Source organism: Rhinopithecus roxellana, chromosome 8 (genome assembly GCF_007565055.1).
Source record: "Rhinopithecus roxellana isolate Shanxi Qingling chromosome 8, ASM756505v1, whole genome shotgun sequence".
In the NCBI taxonomy this organism is placed as follows: domain Eukaryota; kingdom Metazoa; phylum Chordata; class Mammalia; order Primates; family Cercopithecidae; genus Rhinopithecus; species Rhinopithecus roxellana.
The window spans coordinates 66,882,332-66,905,601 of NC_044556.1; the positions used below are offsets into that span (position 1 = coordinate 66,882,332).

General features: G+C 36.6%; 1 protein-coding gene across 1 annotated transcript in view; it reads left to right on the forward strand.

Annotated features, from left to right (window-relative positions):
• Positions 1-23,270, forward strand: part of USH2A (usherin) — an 825,608-nt gene that overhangs the window by 502,196 nt on the left and 300,142 nt on the right. The window contains exon 37 of the mRNA XM_030936493.1: positions 233-412. Within this exon, the coding sequence (XP_030792353.1) occupies positions 233-412 (180 nt within the window). The remainder of the gene's footprint in view (positions 1-232; positions 413-23,270) is intronic.

The window sequence follows — 23,270 nt, forward strand, 5'->3', positions numbered from 1 at the left end:
TTGATTGCTATGATGAATGAATTGGCCAGGTCAACCCAGATAACACTTTTGTTCACAAGATAATAAAATCCAAATATGTGCATTGATAGAAGCACGTGCAATGCCTCTTAGAGTGGTAAAGTTACAGATCTATTTGGTACAGTATATTTAGAAACTCAAGAAAATACTCAAATAATATCAGGAAAGAATTCTTAAATATGTATTTATTTTAATAATTTTCTTTTTTAATCAGTAGGTAATAATTACACCCTTCTGAATGTCACAAAAGTCATGTACAGTGGAGAAGAGACAAACCTTTGGGTGCTCATGGATGGGCTGGTTCCTTTTACCAACTATACCGTACAAGTGAATATTTCAAATAGCCAGGGCAGCTTGATAACTGATCCTATAACAATTGCAATGCCTCCAGGAGGTAAGTCTATGCACATGTTGGCTATCTAATTTTATATAAATGCCCTAGAATTAAGTGCCCATTGAATATCTTGTTTATTTTTAGAGGTATTTTATTTTAAAACTTAGAGGCTCAATTATATTTCTGGTTCTTTTGATTGTTGTTGTTTCACTTTGTGTATTCAGATTCTTTAATTGACGGTCTTTTATCGTATTGCTGAGACTGCTTTCATCCATCTCACACTGTGTGTGTATGTGTGCCTATATACCATACACATACACACATATCTCTCTGGATTTCTGCATGTTAAGAAAATTGGGAAATGCTTTTTGTTCAAGACTTTACTTAAAGCCAAAATTTATATTTGCAATTTGAGTTTCCATTTTCTACTGCAAATGGTTTTCATTCATGGTGTTCTAAATAACTAGTTCAATTGTGTACTTAAAGTACTTCATTTGGCAAAAAAGGCAGGGTGTGGATGATAGAATAGGAAATTTCCATTTGCATTACTGAAAAACACCTTTAAATTCCTGATCCTAATAATTACAATTCAGCAGGGCCACATTCATGTGTGAAATGTGATACAGTCTGGATATTTTTATTTTAAATATTTCTATAAAAATCAACCTATTCACAATTACCATTATTTTGATGTGCCATCAGCTTCACCATGTTTTAACTCGTTGTGGGAAATAATCACATTGAGGAAAACCCCTCTAGGGTTGACATGGATGGCCCTTGAACAGAAAGCATGCCTAAAAATGTTAAGAGCATGATTCTCCATTGAGTGCTAAAGAATGTATGTTTTCTGAAAATCCTGAAAGCAAAGGACCCCAGGACTTCCAGTGTCTGCCCTGTAGCCCATCTCCCAGGAATGAGTGTATTCTGGACTAAGGGAGAATGTCACAATCTTATATCAGCAATCTGAAAGGCAGGTTAACCCCACTTCCAGTTATGAAGAGTGTAAGAACAGAAAATGCCTTATCACTGGAGAAAAATAAAGGGAATCTTCAGTTTGTATGGAACCACTCTCCTGCAAAAAAGATTCATTACCTGTTGTATCATAAAATCACTCACTATTATCTACTTTTTATACCATTATTAAAATTAATGAATTGATATTTACTAAAACAGTTGAAACTCTACATGTCAGAAGCTACATTACTTAAGAAAAGAATGCATAAAAGAAACTTTTGAGGCTGATCAACTCAGGTTAGTATCATATTTATTAAGAAAATAATTTTAAAAGGGAATTGAATTTAGATATATTTATTTAAAAATTGAGACTGGAACACAAAATAAAACAAACTCCCTACGCTAAAATAAACCTTAGGTGTTCATATCTTCATTTTTCACTTCAATACACATGCTAGGAAGGATAGAAAACTGTGATGACTCTAAACCTTAGTTTATAATATCCTTTATTCAGATTTAGAAATTAACGAGTAGGGCCGGGTGCGGTGGCTCAAGCCTGTAATCCCAGCACTTTGGGAGGCCGAGACGGGTGGATCACGAGGTCAGGAGATCGAGACCATCCTGGCTACAACCGTGAAACCCCGTCTCCACTAAAAAAAAAAAAAAATACAAAAAACTAGCCGGGCGAGGTGGCGGGCACCTGTAGTCCCAGCTACTCGGGAGGCTGAGGCAGGAGAATGGCGTAAACCCGGGAGGCGGAGCTTGCAGTGAGCTGAGATCCGGCCACTGCACTCCAGCCTGGGCGATAGAGCGAGACTCCATCTCAAAAAAAAAAAAAAAAAAAAAAAAAAGAAATTAAAGAGTAATCAGTGTCATAATGGAGATTTTTAAGTTGTATAGTAATACCTTTTCTACAGAATATATACAATATTTAATAAGCATATTTATTTTATAATATTTATATGGATTTAAACAGTTTGTGATTTACAGTAATTTATATCATATTCATAAAACAGGGCAAATTTAATTAATTGTTTATGTGTTGAGGAATGTGTGGTCTAATAATTTGTTATGTATATATATATCATGATTCAATTAAAAATAGCAAGCTCCTACTGCTAACTGAATATGAGTTATATGAATATACCTGTCAGTAAAAGGGTTAATATTATGCAAACAGGAAGAAACTAAAATATTGTTTTATAGTGGTGCAGTCAAACTGAGTAAACTGTTAACTGAGGCTTATCTTCATCTTCGCTCTGTGGATGCTTATCTGTGTCATTACCATAATGCACTGCAGGCCCACACTCTCTGGGCCTGATGCAATCCTTCACTTTATGTATTCAAAAATCTAGAATTTGGGAGTCAGTCCTTCACCAAAGAGGAAGCAGATGTCTTCAAAGACACACAGTGATTCGCTAAAGTTTATTATGACCATTAGGGCATACTTTCTTTTTTCATTAGATTGTTGTTGATTACAATTAGGAAACTTACAGCATTAAAATTATCTTTTTTATGACCTTGTGGCAGTTTAAAGGTTATACCTCATTGATTAAATAGGTTTTAGTTCATGCTTCCTTTTACTTAATGATCTGAAAACATATTATCCTGATTTACACATAAAAATCATGCTGAAAAGCATGTGGCATTCACTAGAATATGTGTGTTTAAGTAGAATTAAATTAGTACTGAGAGTTATTAAAGAAATCTTCCATGCCGTTGTCCAGTGAACTGTGTTTCATTCTGAAATGAATAATAAATGAACCAATATGCAGAGGCGAACCAACTTATGGACAGAATAGGTTCTATATGCTATTTACTTTTCCATTATATTTGGATAGCTATCATTATTGCCAATTCCTTGATTTCAATATTAGATCTCTTTTATGGTGATGTTGAAATCCTAGTATCTTTCAATGCTGGATAATGCAAGATTTGTAATGATAATATCCTTAGCTATGCTTCTTTTGCATAGTTTTAAAACATAATAATAAAATAATTGGGCAAAATAAAATGCTCTTTTTTACTTCACCAAATATGTACTATCAAATATGACCTGGAAAATCCCCTTTACCCATTTAATCTAGCCAAATCCTACTCATTTTTTAGGCTCGAACCTAGAAATTGTTTCGTCAGAAAGTCATCTTTTGCCAGCAGAGGCTGAGATAGGACCTTTCTGTATCCCAGAGAACAGTTACATTATACTCAAATTGCCTGTTTAATCTGTCACAATCACTGGTTATAAGATTCTATAGAGTAGGAACTGTTTCTTACTCACATTTTTATCTTCAATGCCTAGACTAAACCTGACACATGGTAGGTGCATAATGAATAATTGGTGAATGAATAAATTAGTCAAGATTGCTTAACTACTAGTTTAAAATTTTAAGCTTATCATTGCTCAAGCCTGCCAGGCCTCATCTCAACCTGAGCAACCTTGTAGTTTAGCCAGCTGTGAAAATGTGACCGTCTCTGTACACTATTGTCCAATGTAGGAATGCTCTGGCTATATAGATAAAATTGGGAGCTCAAACTATAAAGAGGGTGAGTGTATTGGAGGTAAGAAATATTCTCAAGTTACACCAACTCATCACTCTTTTATTCTTCCCTATGGTGGTTATTTTTCTCAGGTGAGCATAGAATAAACAATCCTTAGTTTAGATAGGAATTTGGAAAGGAGAGGCGAAAGGGTCATCCTCCAAAGAATTTTACCAGGATACATCATCTCTTAATTGATAGATGGGACACATCTTATTTGCCAGTCCTACCTCTATTTTTCTGATGAGAAAAAAATATATAATTAAGAATATGATAAACACAAGTTATCTGAAGATAGAAATTATAGCAAGAAGATGGTGCTACTAATAATTTGGCACATAGATGAACAGTGGCAAATCCCAATTAACACATATTTTTTATTTGAAAATTTCAGTTTAAATATTATTTGGACAACTGGAGGAGCGTCTCTCTTTTTTCCAATTATGTAGCAGATCTTCCCTACTTCTGCTCACTCAAGTTTTTTGTATTTCTACAATTACTATATTTTTAGGTTGTTTGTAATAACATAATGCTCATATTTAGCACTAAGGTACTCTTGGAAATAAAGAATATATTTAATCAGAGCTCTTGAATAGCATTATGGTACAGGTTCAAGAGTTCTAGGAAAAGAATTAAAAAAATAAAAATGAATCCAAATGTTAATCCATAAATATGAAACTTTCCTATGGCCTTTACCCCTTCAAGGTCTGGAGTTACTAATGGGGTTAGGATTTCAACGCTTAATGGGGCTCAGTGCATTAGTGTTTTGTATGCACGGAATTCAGCATTCAGTTTAATAAGTGGTTGACATTGGTGATGTCCCTTAATTTGCTTAAATCTAATTGGCTCTTTTATCAGTCAAACCTGTATGGATTGGCAATTGATCAGAAAGGGTCAGCCATGACTCTGCATGTAGTTAAATGATGGAAGCACCAGTTAAAGTCGCAGTTGCATGATAATAAGCAAAAGAAGAACAAATGAGCTTAGAGGAGGAAGGCAAAGAAGCTTAGAAGTTTTGCAGGATCTTCAAGTTCAGAACAAAGGCATTATAGAGTATATAAATTTTAAATACACTGCATTTTGCCTCCAGACTTAAACCTTTTTTTCCAGATGAACTGAAATCTTGTCTGAAACTGTCTTTGTTACATCAAAGAACTACTCAGAAAGCTAAAAGAGACAGAAGAAGCATAAAAGGGCATAGTTTAAAATGATTAGTGACAAATTCCATACTGACGAGCTAGAAACAGATATTTTATGAAAGTTTTATATTATTCCAAAAGGAATAATTCTCTTCTGTTTATCTTTTTCTAAACTGCTTTATTGTAACAGCGAAAGGAACTTGGAGCCACCCTGGTTTGTGAACCTAATCCAGTTTTCCTCTGACAGTAAATAATTTGTCATTTGTACTTTTAAATTGATGAGAATTATTATAATTGACAAAGAGTATAAAATACTAGGCTTGAGAAATCTGTTTATTTTCCCCAATGTGTTATTAGAAAACCAAAAATTGAAAAAGGCAAAATGGTTGTGAGTAGTTTGTTTTACAGGGTCTTTTCATCTGTCTCTCCTTCCCTGAACCCTCTCCCCACTTCTCCCCCTAAAATATCAATGAGAAAAAAATAAAAAAGAAAACCATTAGGAATTAAAACTGAGGCATAAGCATAGACTTTGTAGTCCTAGAAACATGGATTTAAATCCACCTCTTTCACTCACTGCTTGAGTGACTATGAGCAAATTTGCAAATATAACTGAGCCTCAGTTTGCTCATCCATTAAAGAGGCTGGATGGTAATTCCCACATCAGGGGGAGGATTTAACAACATAATATATGTAATATGTTTAGCGTATTGCCTGTCTTGGTAAACATTTGGTGCTTCCTACCTCCTTTGTTCCATTTTCCTACTAATACTCTTTTTGGGGGCCTGGAAAATTCCCTACAGAAAAAGTAAGTAAAAATTCTGTCTTTCACATAGACTGCAGAGATCAGAATAATTTCATCTTGCTACATCCCTTTCCTTTCCTACACTTACACCTTAACATGTTGACATACGTATGGTCAGGCCAGTAACCCTGCTAGGGGGTGGTTGTGATGCATATTAGATGATGAAGTAAGCAGGAAGCATGGGAAGTGTCTTTCTTTTTGAAACATCTTCAGCCTCCTCTTCCATGACCTCCATATCATAATTTGTGAATGATTTTTTGCATCAAGCTCTCATTGGTTATCTTGGGATTTCACATTTTTTCTTAATAAAACTCTTCTGTGTTTATAAAGAGTTCCTTATTGAATATAATTATAACTTTTTAAAAAGTCCATTATCTGTATATTTTATTCACAAATGCTTTTTTTACATTGTTAATGCTAGACAAAAGCAAGTAATTTGAAATTTTATTCTAATAGCTTTTCACTTTTTCTTAATTGTCCTCAAATACATATATTTAAAAGTTACATCTTGGAATTCAAACTTTTTTTCATTTTTCACTAAATAGGAAAGTTTAGTAGTTGTTCAGCCAATATACTTTTGATTAACTGAATAAAATGTTTGCCTTTAAAAATGTTAGTATATGATTTTTGCCCAGTAATACCACTAAAGGAATAATATATTAATGACTAACTTTTTTTAGCTTGAACTACTGAATTCCATTGTGTTGAGAATTTAAGAGACTGGAATATTCTTTCAAGTATTGCTATATAACAAGCCACTCCAAAAGTTAGCAACTTAAAACAATCATTCTGTATTATTTCTCACCTGATTGTATGAGTTGCCAGCATGGTTCTTCTGGCTTAAGGAAGCTGGACTGGGCTTCTTCAGTGTTCCCGGGAAAAACTTAGGGTTTCAAGAGTCAAGCCCCAGTGTGCAAGCCCTGGAAACCTTTGCTTGACTCAAACTGTCCAAAGCAAATTTCTTGCCCAAGTCAAAAAGCATGCATGCTGGAATGTATGATTTACTGGAGCCTGATAATTTGTCAATCTTCCATGTTTAATGTTTAAATGATTTTCTAAATTCTAAATTAATGTCTAAATGTTTAAATGGTTGGTTTTTAGATCGTGTATGTATATGTGTATATGTATACACACACATATGCAAAAAACCCATATTTTTTCTTTTAAATTAGTCCTATTTTTGAAATAATGATGTACTAGCACCAAAAATAATGAAGAAAGCAGTTTACTAAATTTTTCCTGAAAAAGAGAGAAAAAAATCTTTCCTTACTTGACAATTAATTTTGACATTTTATTTCAGTAAAGGGATCAAGAAATGTATATCAATAGATTCTTGTTTAAACTGTTTGTAGCTCCCTACTGGAGGGAAAATTCTGATCTCCTTTTATAAGTAGGTGATTTAAAAAACCTTAGTTATTTCTCAAATCTAGGGCTTGAGTATTCTGATTTCTGCTTGTAACTCCGAGCTGTGAGAGTAGAAACTGTGTGTACTTTGTATATCTTTTGTAACTCCAGTGTCTAGCATAAAATATTTGCTGAATAAATTACCAGAACCCTTTGTGGCAGTGATAACTTGGAAAATAATCCTGAAAGTTATCTTTTGCTGTTGCTGTGTCTTTTACTTGGATAAACATTTCCAGGATTAAATTCAACATTTAGGGTTTAATTCATCCTAAAATCATTTTTAGTCCTGTTAAGATTACCATAACAGTGTAAAAATACATAATATAGGACCCTCTGGAGGCGTGTTTTTAAATTTGTGTGTGTATTTAATTGTCTGTTTTACCTACCATTTTATTTTTTATTTTTAAATAATTCTGACTTTTATATTATGTTTAGGGGGTATGTGTGCAGACTTGTTACATGGATATATTGTATGATGCTGAGGTTTCAGGTATGATCGATCCTATTGCCCAGGTAGTGAGCAGAGCACCCAACAGTTTTTCAGTTCTTTGTTTCTCCCCCTTTCCACCTTCTAGTAGTTTCCACTGTAACCACCAATTTCAATTAACTTACCTATTGTGACTGGTGGTTGAACACTTAATTGAAAATAATGATTAAAATAGAACATTTAAAAAAATCTAAATATATATTAAACATAACTTTAATTTAGAGCACATAGATATATTTATCCATGCTATATAGGACCAAGTTGTTTTCTTGGAGTGTTAATTTAGTATTTATAAGTCCAGCATATTTGCTACAAAAACTACACCTATAATGCATAGTTTGATTTCCACTTTGAAAACTCCTTTAAAAGGAGATCAAAAATTTAGGGATAATTAAGGAAGAATCTAATTACAGAATTTTTCAGGTTTTTGTAATTTCTTAAGTCTTTGAGTTATTTTTCCTGCATGAATTTCACAGTATTGTTTTCTCAAGTCCTCACTGAAAGTTTTTCAAAGCAGTAAATTTTCATGGAAAAAAGTTTCTGCTAACAGTGCTCATCAGTTTAAGCATTATTTAATTAAATGACGGTAATAATGAGAACCACAATTGACATCACAGGTTTAAAAAATACAACTGACTCTTGGTGAGTGTATAATTCTACCTGTGACTGCAGAATGTTGCCCTTGAACTAAAGACTAGTCAACTATCCATCTCTGCAATACAGAGTAAATTTTTTATTAATCCGGCAAGTCAGATAAGAATAGGCAGGTAAGACCGGCCGCGGTGGCTCACGCCTGTAATCCCAGCACTTTGGAAGGCCTAGGAGGGCGGATCACCTGAGGTCAGAAGTTAGAGACCAGCCTGACCAACATTTTTAGTAGAGACAACCTTGTCTCTACTAAAAATACAAAAAAAATTAGCCGGGCGTGGTGGCACATGCTATAACTCCAACAACTCTGGAGGCTGGGGTAGGAGAATCTCTTGAACCCAAGAGGCGGAGGTTGCGGAGAGCCAAGATTGTGCCATTGCACTCCAGCTTGGGCAACAAGAGCGAAACTCAGTCTTAAAAAAAGAAAAAAAAAAAAAAAAAAAGAATAGTTAGGTAAAGCAAGTGTCTACTATTTAGGAAAAAGACATGCTTCAAAGGTGGCAGAATGATCCACCCGCAGAGCAGCCTACCCAAGTAGGAGAGGCAGGACAATGTTACCAAATTCTTCTCTTAGGTTAAGCATTACAATAGCTCTGCCTTAAAACAGAAAATAAAGTATTGATTATATCCCTTCAATTGATTAGGGACTGAGTCTGATATTTTTGGCATAACTTGCTCAGTGAACTTATTTTTCTCCTTCAGTTTTTAAAGGAAAGAACTGAACTTTCTCTCCTATTTTCAAATTTCAACCAAAATCTCTTTCTAAGACCTTAGAGAAATGAACCGTGGGTAGCGCTCAACCAACCAGGGGGAGAATGGCATCTTTTTTTATTATTTTTTTATTTTTTGCAGGGTCTCTGAGAGAATTAGGGGTAACTAGAACTGGCTCAAAAAACAAGTATAGACCAAAAAGCAAAAGAGTAAATAAATATGAATTGCAAATACAAACTCTATTGTATCTTGCACTTTCTTCATGCATTGTAGCACGGAGAATCATAAAATATTTCTATGCCTTTTGTTTGTTTTTGTTTTTGTTTTTTTGAGACAGAGTCTTGCTCTGTCGCCCAGGCTGGAGTGCAGTGGCACGATCTCGGCTCACTCTATGCCTTTTAAAATGAACTTAGTACAACGTCAAGATGCTACTTTTTAAAAAGAAAATTAATATTTCTCAAAAATGTAAAAGTTTGCTTGCCAAGTACAGATATAGAGTCCGTCAATATGTGTTTTCTGTTTTTCATCTTCTCTGTATTCACTTAGATTTATTTGAAATATATAAATAGAAATATTAATGTGCAGATGGCAATGAGATATCTTAAAAATCGAAAGAGTACAAAGGAATAGAAATTTAAAAAATAAAGCTAGGTTAGCAGCTGAAATAAACAATAAGCTAACGTGGTATATTACCTTATTCAGTGGGTAGGAGTGAAAGATGAGATTAACTGCTTTTTATAATGTAAAAGCCACAATGAAGATATAGGATGGTGAGGAATAGCATTCTTTGAAACGGCAACATTCTACCACATAAACAGATGGTTTGTCTTTACCTTCAGTATATTAAAAGCTACACAATTTATATTACATCCAGTTCATATGAATCTTTAGAATAGTTGTGCATAATGTTTTACTTCTGTGTATATCTTCCAAATGTGCTGCTATTTTTTCCCTGGAAAAATCAACCCGTTGAAAGTAATAAAGTAGGAGAATTCAACAAATAAAAGTATTTAAATTCTTAACAAAATAAATAGTGTGCTTTCAAAAACACATACCAGGCCACTTAATTTAACCCATGCTTTCTCCCAGGTATGTTATGAGAATAGAACCAAAGGATTTATGACTGTCTTAAACATGCTCTCAAATCCTTTCCTGAAAAGTGTTACCTTTACTTTTTTGGAATTGGTAGTTGAACCTGCTTTGTGTGTGTGTGCACGTGTGAGCAGGTGCATGTTTGTAATACTACATATCGTAAGCCAAAGAGATGGATAAATTCCTGTTTCATAATTTGTGGATAATTTTTTCACTTTTTGTATTCACCATTTTGACAATGAACTTCCTGCTTATAAAGACACCTTAGAAAGAGACTAACTTCTGAGCTATGGAGAAGAGGGAAGGGAACTTTGAAGTGTGCTTACTATGGACTCAACAAGCCTCCAGCAATGGACTGCCAGCTCTCCATATTTGCATACTCTCATGTGGATTATATAGAAATACACATGCCCATATACACAATTAAGTTCTATCTTTAAAGCATCCTGGGGCAAGAGAGAGAGCTTAAAAATAAAATTAAAATCACATCTTTTTCTTTTTTACCAGGGGAGAGGGGTGGGAAATATTGTTCCTTTAAGTTCCATTGATATTTTCTAACTCTCATTTTTAAAAAGAAAAAGTACAATTCATTTTCTTTTTTTTTCTTGGAAGAAAGCTTTATCCATAACTTAAAGCTTAAAAAAATCATGTCTGTCTGACTGACACTGCAGTCTAAAAGCAAGTTGAAGTTTTATTTGAGTTCTTATAGTGCCCTAAAGAAATTTTTGCTTTATTTCTTAAAAATAATCTCTTGTTCCTTATTTTTTCATAGACAGACTGTATGCCTGACTTGCATAAAATTCTATGAACATTTAGCTGCCTATATTAAATACTCACAAAAGTGAGAAAATTCTTAACATGTCTTAGATACATAGAGACCATATTTCCAACCTCTTTTCATCAGTAGCATCAAGAGAATCCCTTTTTGTATCTCTATAAAGGCATATAGACCACCCAGAGTCTAAAAGAAAACTTAAAGACTTAAGTAAGAATAGATTTTGACAACAGTAGGTAAATTCACTTAAAACCACTATGATTTTCACAATTATTAATTAATTGGGACAAATGAAACTAGAAACATAAGGGTATCTAATACATACTTTATTAGATTAATCCCTCTTACACTTTGATGACCATTTTCGAATGTATACTATCTTTCATTTTTATTTAAATGTTTCATATGCATGTATCATGTCTTATCTACTAGAGTATAAATCCATGGGGAAGACAAAATGAATGGACTGGTTGCAGTGTCTCACACTTGTAATCCCAGCACTTTGGGAGGCCGAAGTGGGAGAATCGCTTGAGACCAGTCTGGGCAACATAGTGAAACCCCATCTCTATTTAAATTGAAAAAAGAAGAAATAAAATGTAAAAAAAAATGAATGGGTAAATGCAAGTAGACAGAGGAGTCACGGCTGATCTCCCTCTTTCTCTCTTTCTCTATCCCTCTCACCATTTACCTTGGCTCAGGCATATAATAAGATATTAGTAATGATTACTATCATGGTCTTGTGGAGTGCTAGTGGCCTGGTGTTATTTTTCCACCCAGCATACCTTAACCCTTTCTTTTGATGACAGGGCTCCAATTTCCCTCTCAGCACCCTGGGCTCTTTTAAGCTCAAAACATGTGCTGTGTGTGAAGTTGACTGCATCACCAGGTCTGACCAATGAAGACATTGTATTCTCCTGACCACAGTGATTTTTTTCAGGAGTGACAGGCATTCCAATCAAAGCCACTTAACTGCAGTAAGCCAGTACAGTCAACAGAGGCATGTCTCTTGCCCTGTATTTGAATATGGGATTCAACTCAATCTGCTGCCAGCCGTGTTGCCCCTCAGAATCTGAGAAATTTAGCCAGCAAGGAAAAAAGCAGAGTGGATGTGAGAGGAGGTAGACTAGATTCTGGTGACATCATGTGAACCTTTGAATCTAGCACTGCCAAAACCCAGCTCTTTCCCTTGAGTTTTTTTTTTTTTCTTTGATTACAGTAGCCCATTATCCCTCTCGTTGCTTAAGCCTCTATGTATTGTGTTTTCTGCCACTGAAAACAAAAGCATTTGCCACAATGCTTGAGAGAAAGGAAAACAAGTAGAAAACATTTAGAGAAGTCTCATCACTTCCTGAAAATCATGCCAAATGCTCAACCTAACATATGTGTTTAGCTTTTTCTTGGCCTCTCAAATTAGGAAATCTCAGGAAGTAAGCTGAATGTGAAATGAGATAATATTTTCTAAAACCGTGAAATGGCTGGTCCTGTTCTGAAGGGTCTCCTCAGAGTCACTTTATTTGACAATCTTCTGAACTGTTTCTCCACTATTTTCAGGTCTCAGAGCCCTGAGTTCTAGTAATAACTCTTGTGCTAATTAGTTGTTTGGTCTGACTTAAGTAACTTTACCTGACTGTGATGTTGGTCTCCTATTTCTAAAATGGCAGATGTGAAATAGATCAGCAGTATCCGTAGTGTGATCCCAGACAAGGAACGTCAACATTCCTGGGAATTTGCTTGAAATGCAGCTTCTCAAACCCTACTCTTAACCTACTTAACCAGAAATTCTGAGGGTGGGGCCAAGCAATCTGTGTTTTAACGGGATTCCATTACCAACTCCAAGGCCACTGGGTGCCTTCACAAGTTTGAAGACCACTGAGCTAGGCCATCTTTAAAATACTGTCCAAGCAAAAGTATATGATCTTGTCTATAAGACACATTTTATAACTGAGACACATACTGAGGGGAAAATAGGTATAACAGGCCTCCATGCTTAGCTGGTCTTTGAATATGTAAGTTCCATTCTTAATGCCAGAGGTCTTTCCAATGTAAGAAAGCCATCATGTTGCTCACAGTTTTCCTGAATGGGCCAGGAACAGATACCAAAGACAACCAGTTCCAGATGTTGAGTCCTACCTGTGGCACCAGAAAGCAACAGGCATGATGTTTTATGCACTGAGGAACACTAATCAGCCCTACTGTGAAGACACTGTCAGCTAAATTGCCTCTGCTCTTCAATTTCTTCACAGAACATCTGTATAAGAAACTCTACATAACTAAAACCTGAATCTTTCCCCTCTGGGGAATTTTCTTTAATGAGCCTCTAGTGGCTACATCTCCAGGGTTTTGAAAAATGTTTCTTCAAGTCAGTTACATCTTCATCCTGGATTCTAGGGTTTGCTGTCTATTGGACCTCATAGCTAAGATTTTTCCTTCTAGGAGTTCACAAACACAACTCCAGAGTAGGCTGACATACTGTCCATTACCTAGAGAAAAATTAAGATCACGTAACTTTTTATTTGCCAAAAAAAGATTTTTGATGTTGTGATCACTCATACCAAGATAGCATTTATTAATACTATGTGCAGGTGTGGTTTTGCATATATTAACTCATTTGATTCATTTTATTCCCCTCACAAACCCTGTAAGGAAAGTGCTGTTATTATCCCTATTGATACATGAGGAAGTTGAAGAAACAATATTGGCTTGCAACTAGTAAAGGTCATGTTACTAGTAAAAGGCAGAGACTGTATTTAAATCTAGAGACTGACTATAGAAGCCTAGTTCTGAGTCACCATACTCTATTGTTTATTTCTTCTACTCACTGTTCATATGCTCTTTTGGCAGAAGCGACACAGATTTTGAGGCCCCACTAATCAGTGCAGGTCTGAAGAGGTGACTTGACTCTATAGTAGGGTCAAATATAATTTTAAGAGTATTGTTGGTTGAACTAGTAGGTTTTTAAATCCTGTTGCAGATGACCTGGACAACTGTCCTCAATGACTATATAACCCATGCTCTAGAGTTTATAATGTCATAAGAGAAAAAAATGTAGGTAAAACTTGTTTACAGCCTTACAAAAAAAGCATTAAGCAGAAGTAATATTATGTTGTATGTGCCCTGTGTGGAGAAGGCAAAGAAACCAACCAGTTAGACCCATCCTTTGCTAGTATGAATATGAGTACTTAACTAGCCCACCAACTATTTTGCCCAACTTCTTTCATATTTACGCATGAACTTCTATTATAAATTTTAATTAAAAGAAGATAATGTTAAAATAGTCTTCGTATTTATCTATTTAGGAGAAAATATTTATAATTTTTGTGAAAATATTATTTCTTTTTCTGCACTTTTAGCTCTCAAATGACTTGTGAGTTATAATGTACATTTCTTTATTTGTATATTATATCACAGTTCTTTGGTTTGTGATCAAAAATTTAGATTTTCTAATTTGATTTGCTCTTGTAGAAGCTTTTTTATAGGTGCAGCATAGAAAATGTCATTAGAACTTGTTCAAATACATTTACTCAAAACATTAGTGTGTAATAGTGGTGTCATTAGTTTTCATTACTAAGTTGTCCTTTCTTTGGACTTATGTTAAAGGTGAATTCTTTGTGATGATGACTTCCACATCTCAAAAAAAATGAATAGCGTGATCTTCTGCTTGTACACAGTTTGCACTATTGTGAAGAGATTTAATTAATCTAATAGTATTAATTTTGAAAAATTAACAAACTTTCTTAAAAGAGAGCAAGAAAACTTATATTTGTAAAAGTTAATGAAAGAAAGAATCTTTTTCTTTCTGTACTAGTACAATTTTCTGTGAACAGTTGAAAAAACACTAGAGTCAGGTGAAGACACTTATTCACAAGTGGAATATTCTAGAAATAAGCCATGTGAACAGTGTGTGTATGTTGGAAAATTGTTCACTGGAATGGCCACAAAATGACCATGTGTAACCTCTGGGCCATAAGAAAACAGGAATAATTTCCTCATCAAAATCTGAAGTTGAGAGGATGACCACAGGAAAAAGCTTAAATCTTATTCCCATGGTTGATGCTATAAATCAAGTAAGCATATGTCTTAGACTGTGCATTTGTAAAGCACAGGGTTTATCAAAATGTCACAATTCAACTTATTCACCACTTGCCATCCCCAGCATTTTCATTTCCTGATTGTGTGACCTTGAGAAACTTATCTCCTCTCTAAGCCTCATTTTGCTCATCTGGGAAGGGGTTTCATAATTACAGAACTTTCCTCAATGGGTTTAGACAAGGAATAAAGAATGTGTTTGCCCTGAGATCAGCTGGCACATTAGGTACCTGCTCAATTCTTTGTTTAAAGGACATAAAGCATGATGTATAAATACAAAGCATACATAAGTATCACTATTAGGTTGAAAATTAACCTGTAAACATCTACATTTTTATCTTCCTTGATGATTCCAACAGCTGTCTCTAAAACTAAGTGTAAGGAAACGGCAGACTGGTTGTGGTGTATTAAATTATAAGTGAGGACTAATTTGAGGATCAAAGATGCTCTCTGGGAGATATCACTTGACTAGTGGGAAAAGCATTAGCTGTCTCCCTCTGTCTCATATATTTGTTCTCTCTGTCTTGGAAATATCCTTCCCCACAGTTTCTGAATCTTGATGTTTAATTTAACACAAAGGTCTTTGAGAAACACAACAGGGGGTTGTTCCTGGTAGTTCTGGCATTGAGGAAATTGAAACGTACATGTTTTTTTCTCATTTATCAAAGAAGGGCAAGAATCTAAACTGACATTTTATATCAAATGAATTATGAACTGTGTACTTTGTACCTAAGGGAACAACAACTAAATTAGGGTTTTAGTGAAGAGAGAGAGAGAAAGACAAAAATAGGCTTTTAATAAAACATACAGTAATTTCTGTTACTATGCCTGACAGTGACATGGCCAGATACAGTTCCATTGTAGAACTAGTAAATGGATTCAGGCTATTCTGAAATCTTTAAATGTATTTGAGAGACTGTCTCAGAAAAAATTAAACCTAAATTTCTTATGTTGTTAGGCTTTATGATCAGTGAAATAGTCTTGATAATCTAAAGTTAACTTTCAGCTTTTTATCAATGCTTACTTTCCTAGAAAATAACATTTACAAAGTCTTACTTCCTGAGTAAATATGAAATTATAGGTTGCTTGAGAGGGAAAATACTATGCAGAATAAAAATAATATATATGAAAATGCCACATCCCATCTCTCCTCTGTTTATCTGTAACACCTACACAAATACACACTACACACTACACTCACATGTTGTTGTGCTGATAAAGAGCGTGAATTCTAAGATCAGTAGGACTTGGTTCAAATCTTGATTTCTCCCCTCCTACTAGCTGTATGAGCTTTGGCAAGTTATACAATCAGACTCTGCTTTACTCTGTTCATCTGTAAATGGTAGTAAATAATAAGCACTATCTCATAGGATTGACACTAAGAACTTAATTATGATGATGCCTGCAATATATACAATGTGATGCAGTACACATAGTAGTTGTTACATTGAACAGTTTTATCCTTCCCTATGTGAGAAGATTGGACAGTGGCAAATTAGAACTCCACTATTTAATGGCTGCTGATTCCTGAAGTATAGGAAGCGTTAGAATTAAAATTTTAAGGAGAAGGACCCTATCATGTCTATACAATATGTCCAATAATCATTTTTTAAATAACCAGTTGAAAATTCTTGGGAATTGGGGGTGATCCATGCTTTCTTCTTCTAGGCAAAGCTATGTATTGATTACCATATTATTTTTCACAAATAAGTATTCCAATTTATGGAATATAAAAATAAAAAAGCGTTATTAATATGAATACATTTGTTTTAGACTTCTAAATCCCCCTAGGTTCATAAACCTAAAAGTGACAAAATTCCTTGACATTAATCCCATATGCTTTCTGATGCCAATGCTATACTGGATAATAATTTTGTGACTAAATTACTAGAAACAAATAACTATCGGAAAACTGGGCAAGATGGCCGAATAGGAACAGCTCCAGTCTCCAACTCCCAGCACGAGCGACACAGAAGACCGGTGATTTCTGCATTTTCAACTGAGGTACTGGGGTCATCTCACTAGGGAGTGCCGGACAATCGGTGCTGGTCAGCTGCTGCAGCCTGACCAGCGAGAGCTGAAGCAGGGCAAGGCATCGCCTCACCTGGAAGCGCAAGGGGGAAGGGGATCCGTTTTCCTAGCCAGGGGAACTGAGACACACAACACCTGAAAAATCGGGTAACTCCTACCCCAATACTGCGCTGTAAGCATACAGGCACACCAGGAGAATATATCCCACACCTGGCCGGGAGGGTCCCACGCCCACAAAGCCTCCCTCACTGCTAACACAGCAGTCTGCCGCGATCTATCCGCAAGGCAGCAGCGAGGCTGGGGGAGGGGCGCCCGCCATTGCTGAGGCTTAAGTAGGTAAACAAAGCCGCTGGGAAGCTCGAACTGGGTGGAGCTCACAGCAGCTCAAGGAAGCCTGCCTGTCTCTGTAGTCTCCACCTCTGGGGACAGCGCACAGCTGAAGACCAACAGGGGAAGTAGCGGGAGCCGGCGCAGACGCGAACAACTCTGACAGCTTTGGGCAGAGCCGTGGATCTCCCAACGCGGAGGTTGAGATCTGAGAACGGATAGACTGCCTGCTCAGGTGTGTCCCTGACCCCTGAGTAGCCTAGCTGGGAGAAATCCCCCACTAGGGGCAGTCTGACACCCCACACCTCACAGGGTGGAGTACACCCTTGAGAGGAAACTTCCAAAGGAAGAATCAGACAGGTACACTCGCTGCTCAGCAATATTCTATCTTCGGCAACCTCTGCTGCTGATACCCAGGCAAACAGGGTCTGGAGTGGACCTCAAGCAATCTCCAACAGACCAACAGACAGTCCTTCTGACTGTCAGAAGGAAAACTATCAAACAGGAAGGACACCTATACCAAAACCCCATCAGTACGTCACCACCATCAAAGACCAGAGACAGATAAAACCACAAAGATGGGGAAGAAGCAGGGCAGAAAAGCTGGAAATTCAAAAAATAAGAGCGCATCTCCCCCTGCAAAGGAGCGCAGCCCATCGCCAGCAACGGATCAAAGCTGGTCAGAGAATGACTTGGACGAGAGGAGAGAAGAAGGCTTCAGTCCATCAAACTTATCAGAGCTAAAGGAGGAATTACGTACCCAGCGCAAAGAAACTAAAAATCTTGAAAAAAGAGTGGAAGAATTGACAGCTAGACTAATTAATGCAGAGAAGACCATAAACGAAATGACAGAGATGAAAACCATGACACGAGAAATACGTGACAAATGCACAAGCTTCAGTAACCGACTCGATCAACTGGAAGAAAGAGTATCAGCGATTGAAGATCAAATGAATGAAATGAAGCGAGAAGAGAAACCAAAAGAAAAAAGAAGAAAAAGAAATGAGCAAAGCCTGCAAGAAGTATGGGATTACGTAAAAAGACCAAATCTACGTCTGATTGGGGTGCCTGAAAGTGAGGGGGAAAATGGAACCAAGTTGGAAAACACTCTTCAGGATATCATCCAGGAGAACTTCCCCAACCTAGTAGGGCAGGCCAACATTCAAATTCAGGAAATACAGAGAACGCCACAAAGATACTCCTCGAGAAGAGCAACTCCAAAACACATAATTGCCAGATTCACCAAAGTTGAAATGAAGGAAAAAATCTTAAGGGCAGCCAGAGAGAAAGGTCAGGTTACCCACAAAGGGAAGCCCATCAGACTAACAGCAGATCTCTCGGCAGAAACTCTACAAGCCAGAAGAGAGTGGGGGCCAATATTCAACGTTCTTAAAGAAAAGAATTTTAAACCCAGAATTTCATATCCAGCCAAACTAAGTTTCATAAGTGAGGGAGAAATAAAATCCTTTACAGATAAGCAAATGCTTAGAGATTTTGTCACCACCAGGCCTGCCTTACAAGAGACCCTGAAGGAAGCCCTAAACATGGAAAGGAACAACCGGTACCAGCCATCGCAAAAACATGCCAAAATGTAAAGACCACCGAGGCTAGGAAGAAACTGCATCAACTAACGAGAAAAATAACTAGTTAATATCATAATGGTAGGATCAAGTTCACACATAACAATATTAACCTTAAATGTTAATGGACTAAATGCTCCAATTAAAAGACACAGACTGGCAAACTGGATAAAGAGTCAAGACCCATCAGTCTGCTGTATTCAGGAGACCCATCTCACATGCAGAGACATACATAGGCTCAAAATAAAGGGATGGAGGAAGATCTACCAAGCAAATGGAGAACAAAAAAAAGCAGGGGTTGCAATCCTTGTCTCTGATAAAACAGACTTTAAACCATCAAAGATCAAAAGAGACAAAGAAGGCCATTACATAATGGTAAAGGGATCAATTCAACAGGAAGAGCTAACTCTCCTAAATATATATGCACCCAATACAGGAGCACCCAGATTCATAAAGCAAGTCCTTAGAGACTTACAAAGAGACTTAGACTCCCATACAATAATAATGGGAGACTTCAACACTCCGCTGTCAACATTAGACAGATCAACGAGACAGAAAGTTAATAAGGATATCCAGGAATTGAACTCATCTCTGCACCAAGCGGACCTAATAGACGTCTATAGAACTCTCCACCCCAAATCAACAGAATATACATTCTTCTCAGCACCACATTGCACTTATTCCAAAATTGACCACATAATTGGAAGTAAAGCACTCCTTAGCAAATGTAAAAGAACAGAAATTATAACAAACTGTCTCTCAGACCACAGTGCAATCAAACTAGAACTCAGGACTAAGAAACTCAATCAAAACCGCTCAACTACATGGAAACTGAACAACCTGCTCCTGAATGACTACTGGGTACATAACGAAATGAAAGCGGAAATAAAGATGTTCTTTGAAACCAATGAGAACAAAGATACAACATACCAGAATCTCTGGGACACATTTAAAGCAGTGTGTAGAGGGAAATTTATAGCACTAAATGCCCACAAGAGAAAGCAGGAAAGATCTAAAATTGACTCTCTAACATCACAATTAAAAGAACTAGAGAGGCAAGAGCAAACACACTCAAAAGCTAGCAGAAGGCAAGAAATAACTAAGATCAGAGCAGAACTGAAGGAGATAGAGACACAAAAAACCCTCCAAAAAATCAATGAATCCAGGAGTTGGTTTTTTGAAAAGATCAACAAAATTGACAGACCACTAGCAAGGCTAATAAAGAAGAAAAGAGAGAGGAATCAAATAGATGCAATAAAAAATGATAAAGGGGATATCACCACTGACCCCACAGAAATACAAACTACCATCAGAGAATACTATAAACGCCTCTACGCAAATCAACTAGAAAATCTAGAAGAAATGGATAATTTCCTGGACACTTACACTCTCCCAAGGCTAAACCAGGAAGAAGTTGAATCCCTGAATAGACCAATAGCAGGGTCTGAAATTGAGGCAACAATTAATAGCCTACCCACCAAAAAAAGTCCAGGACCAGATGGATTCACAGCTGAATTCTACCAGAGGTACAAGGAGGAGCTGGTACCATTCCTTCTGAAACTATTCCAATCAATAGAAAAAGAGGGAATCCTCCCTAACTCATTTTATGAGGCCAACATCATCCTGATACCAAAGCCTGGCAGAGACACAACAAAAAAAGAGAATTTTAGACCAATATCCCTGATGAACATTGATGCAAAAATTCTCAATAAAATACTGGCAAACCGGATTCAGCAGCACATCAAAAAGCTTATCCACCATGATCAAGTGGGCTTCATCCCTGGGATGCAAGGCTGGTTCAACATTCGCAAATCAATAAACGTAATCCAGCATATAAACAGAACCAAAGACAAGAACCACCTGATTGTCTCAATAGATGCAGAAAAGGCTTTTGACAAAATTCAACAGCCCTTCATGCTAAAAACGCTCAATAAATTCGGTATTGATGGAACGTACCTCAAAATAATAAGAGCTATTTATGACAAACCCACAGCTAATATCATACTGAATGGGCAAAAACTGGAAAAATTCCCTTTGAAAACTGGCACAAGACAGGGATGCCCTCTCTCACCACTCCTATTCAACATAGTGTTGGAAGTTCTGGCTAGGGCAATCAGGCAAGAGAAAGAAATCAAGGGTATCCAGTTAGGAAAAGAAGAAGTCAAATTGTCCCTGTTTGCAGATGATATGATTGTATATTTAGAAAACCCCATCATCTCAGCCCAAAATCTCCTTAAGCTGATAAGCAACTTCAGCAAAGTCTCAGGATACAAAATTAATGTGCAGAAATCACAAGCATTCTTATACACCAGTAACAGACAAACAGAGAGCCAAATCAGGAATGAACTTCCATTCACAATTGCTTCAAAGAGAATAAAATACCTAGGAATCCAGCTTACAAGGGATGTAAAGGACCTCTTCAAGGAGAACTACAAACCACTGCTCAGTGAAATCAAAGAGGACACAAACAAATGGAAGAACATACCATGCTCATGGATAGGAAGAATCAATATCGTGAAAATGGCCATACTCCCCAAGGTTATTTATAGATTCAATGCCATCCCCATCAAGCTACCAATGAGTTTCTTCACAGAATTGGAAAAAACTGCTTTAAAGTTCATATGGAACCAAAAAAGGGCCCGCATTGCCAAGACAATCCTAAGTCCAAAGGACAAAGCTGGAGGCGTCACGCTACCTGACTTCAAACTATACTACAAGGCTACAGTAACCAAAACAGCATGGTACTGGTACCAAAACAGAGCTATAGACCAATGGAACAGAACAGAGTCCTCAGAAATAATACCGCACATCTACAGCCATCTGATCTTTGACAAACCTGAGAGAAACAAGAAATGGGGAAAGGATTCCCTATTTAATAAATGGTGCTGGGAAAATTGGCTAGCCATAAGTCGAAAGCTGAAACTGGATCCTTTACTTACTCCTTATACGAAGATTAATTCAAGATGGATTAGAGACTTAAATGTTAGACCTAATACCATAAAAACCCTAGAAGAAAATCTAGGTAGTACCATTCAGGACATAGGCATGGGCAAGGACTTCATGTCTAAAACACCAAAAGCAACAGCAGCAAAAGCAAAAATTGACAAATGGGATCTAATTAAACTAAAGAGCTTTTGCACAGCAAAAGAAACTACCATCAGAGTGAACAGGCAACCTACAGAATGGGAGAAAATTTTTGCAATCTACTCATCTGACAAAGGGCTAATATCCAGAATCTACAAAGAACTCAAACAAATATACGAGAAAAAAACAAACAACCCCATCAAAAAGTGGGGAAAGGATATGAACAGACATTTCTCAAAAGAAGATATTCATACAGCCAACAGACACATGAAAAAATGCTCATCATCACTCGCCATCAGAGAAATGCAAATCAAAACCACAATGAGATACCATCTCACACCAGTTAGAATGGCAATCATTAAGAAGTCAGGAAACAACAGGTGTTGGAGAGGATGTGGAGAAATAGGAACACTTTTACACTGTTGGTGGGATTGTAAACTAGTTCAACCATTATGGAAAACAGTATGGCAATTCCTCAAGGATCTAGAACTAGATGTACCATATGACCCAGCCATCCCACTACTGGGTATATACCCAAAGGATTATAAATTATTCTACTACAAAGACACATGTACACGTATGTTTATTGCGGCACTATTCACAATAGCAAAGACTTGGAATCAACCCAAATGTCCATCTGTGACAGACTGGATTAAGAAAATGTGGCACATATACACCATGGAATACTATGCAGCCATAAAAGGATGAGTTTGCGTCCTTTGTAGGGACATGGATGCAGCTGGAAACCATCATTCTTAGCAAACTATCACAAGAAGAGAAAACCAAACACCGCATGTTCTCACTCATAGGTGGGAACTGAACAATGAGATCACTTGGACTCGGGAAGGGGAACATCACGCACTGGGGCCTATCATGGGGAGGGGGGAGGGGGGAGGGGGGAGGGGGGAGGGATTCCATTGGGGAGTTATACATGATATAAATGATGAAGTGATGGGTGCTGACGAGTTGATGGGTGCAGCACACCAACATGGCATAAGTATACATATGTAACAAACCTGCACGTTATGCACATGTACCCTAGAACTTAAAGTATAATAAAAAAAAAAAAAAAAAGAAACAAATAACTATCACTGATAGCCTGATTACAAATTTTCTTCATATAATTATTGATCATTGTGGTAAAAATGAACATCATAATTTTTATTTTCAAATTTTGATTCCAACTCTACTACTTATGAGGTGAAATCAGTTTTTAGAAGTCTTTTAGCGGTTTAAATTCTGCTGATGACTATTGTTTTA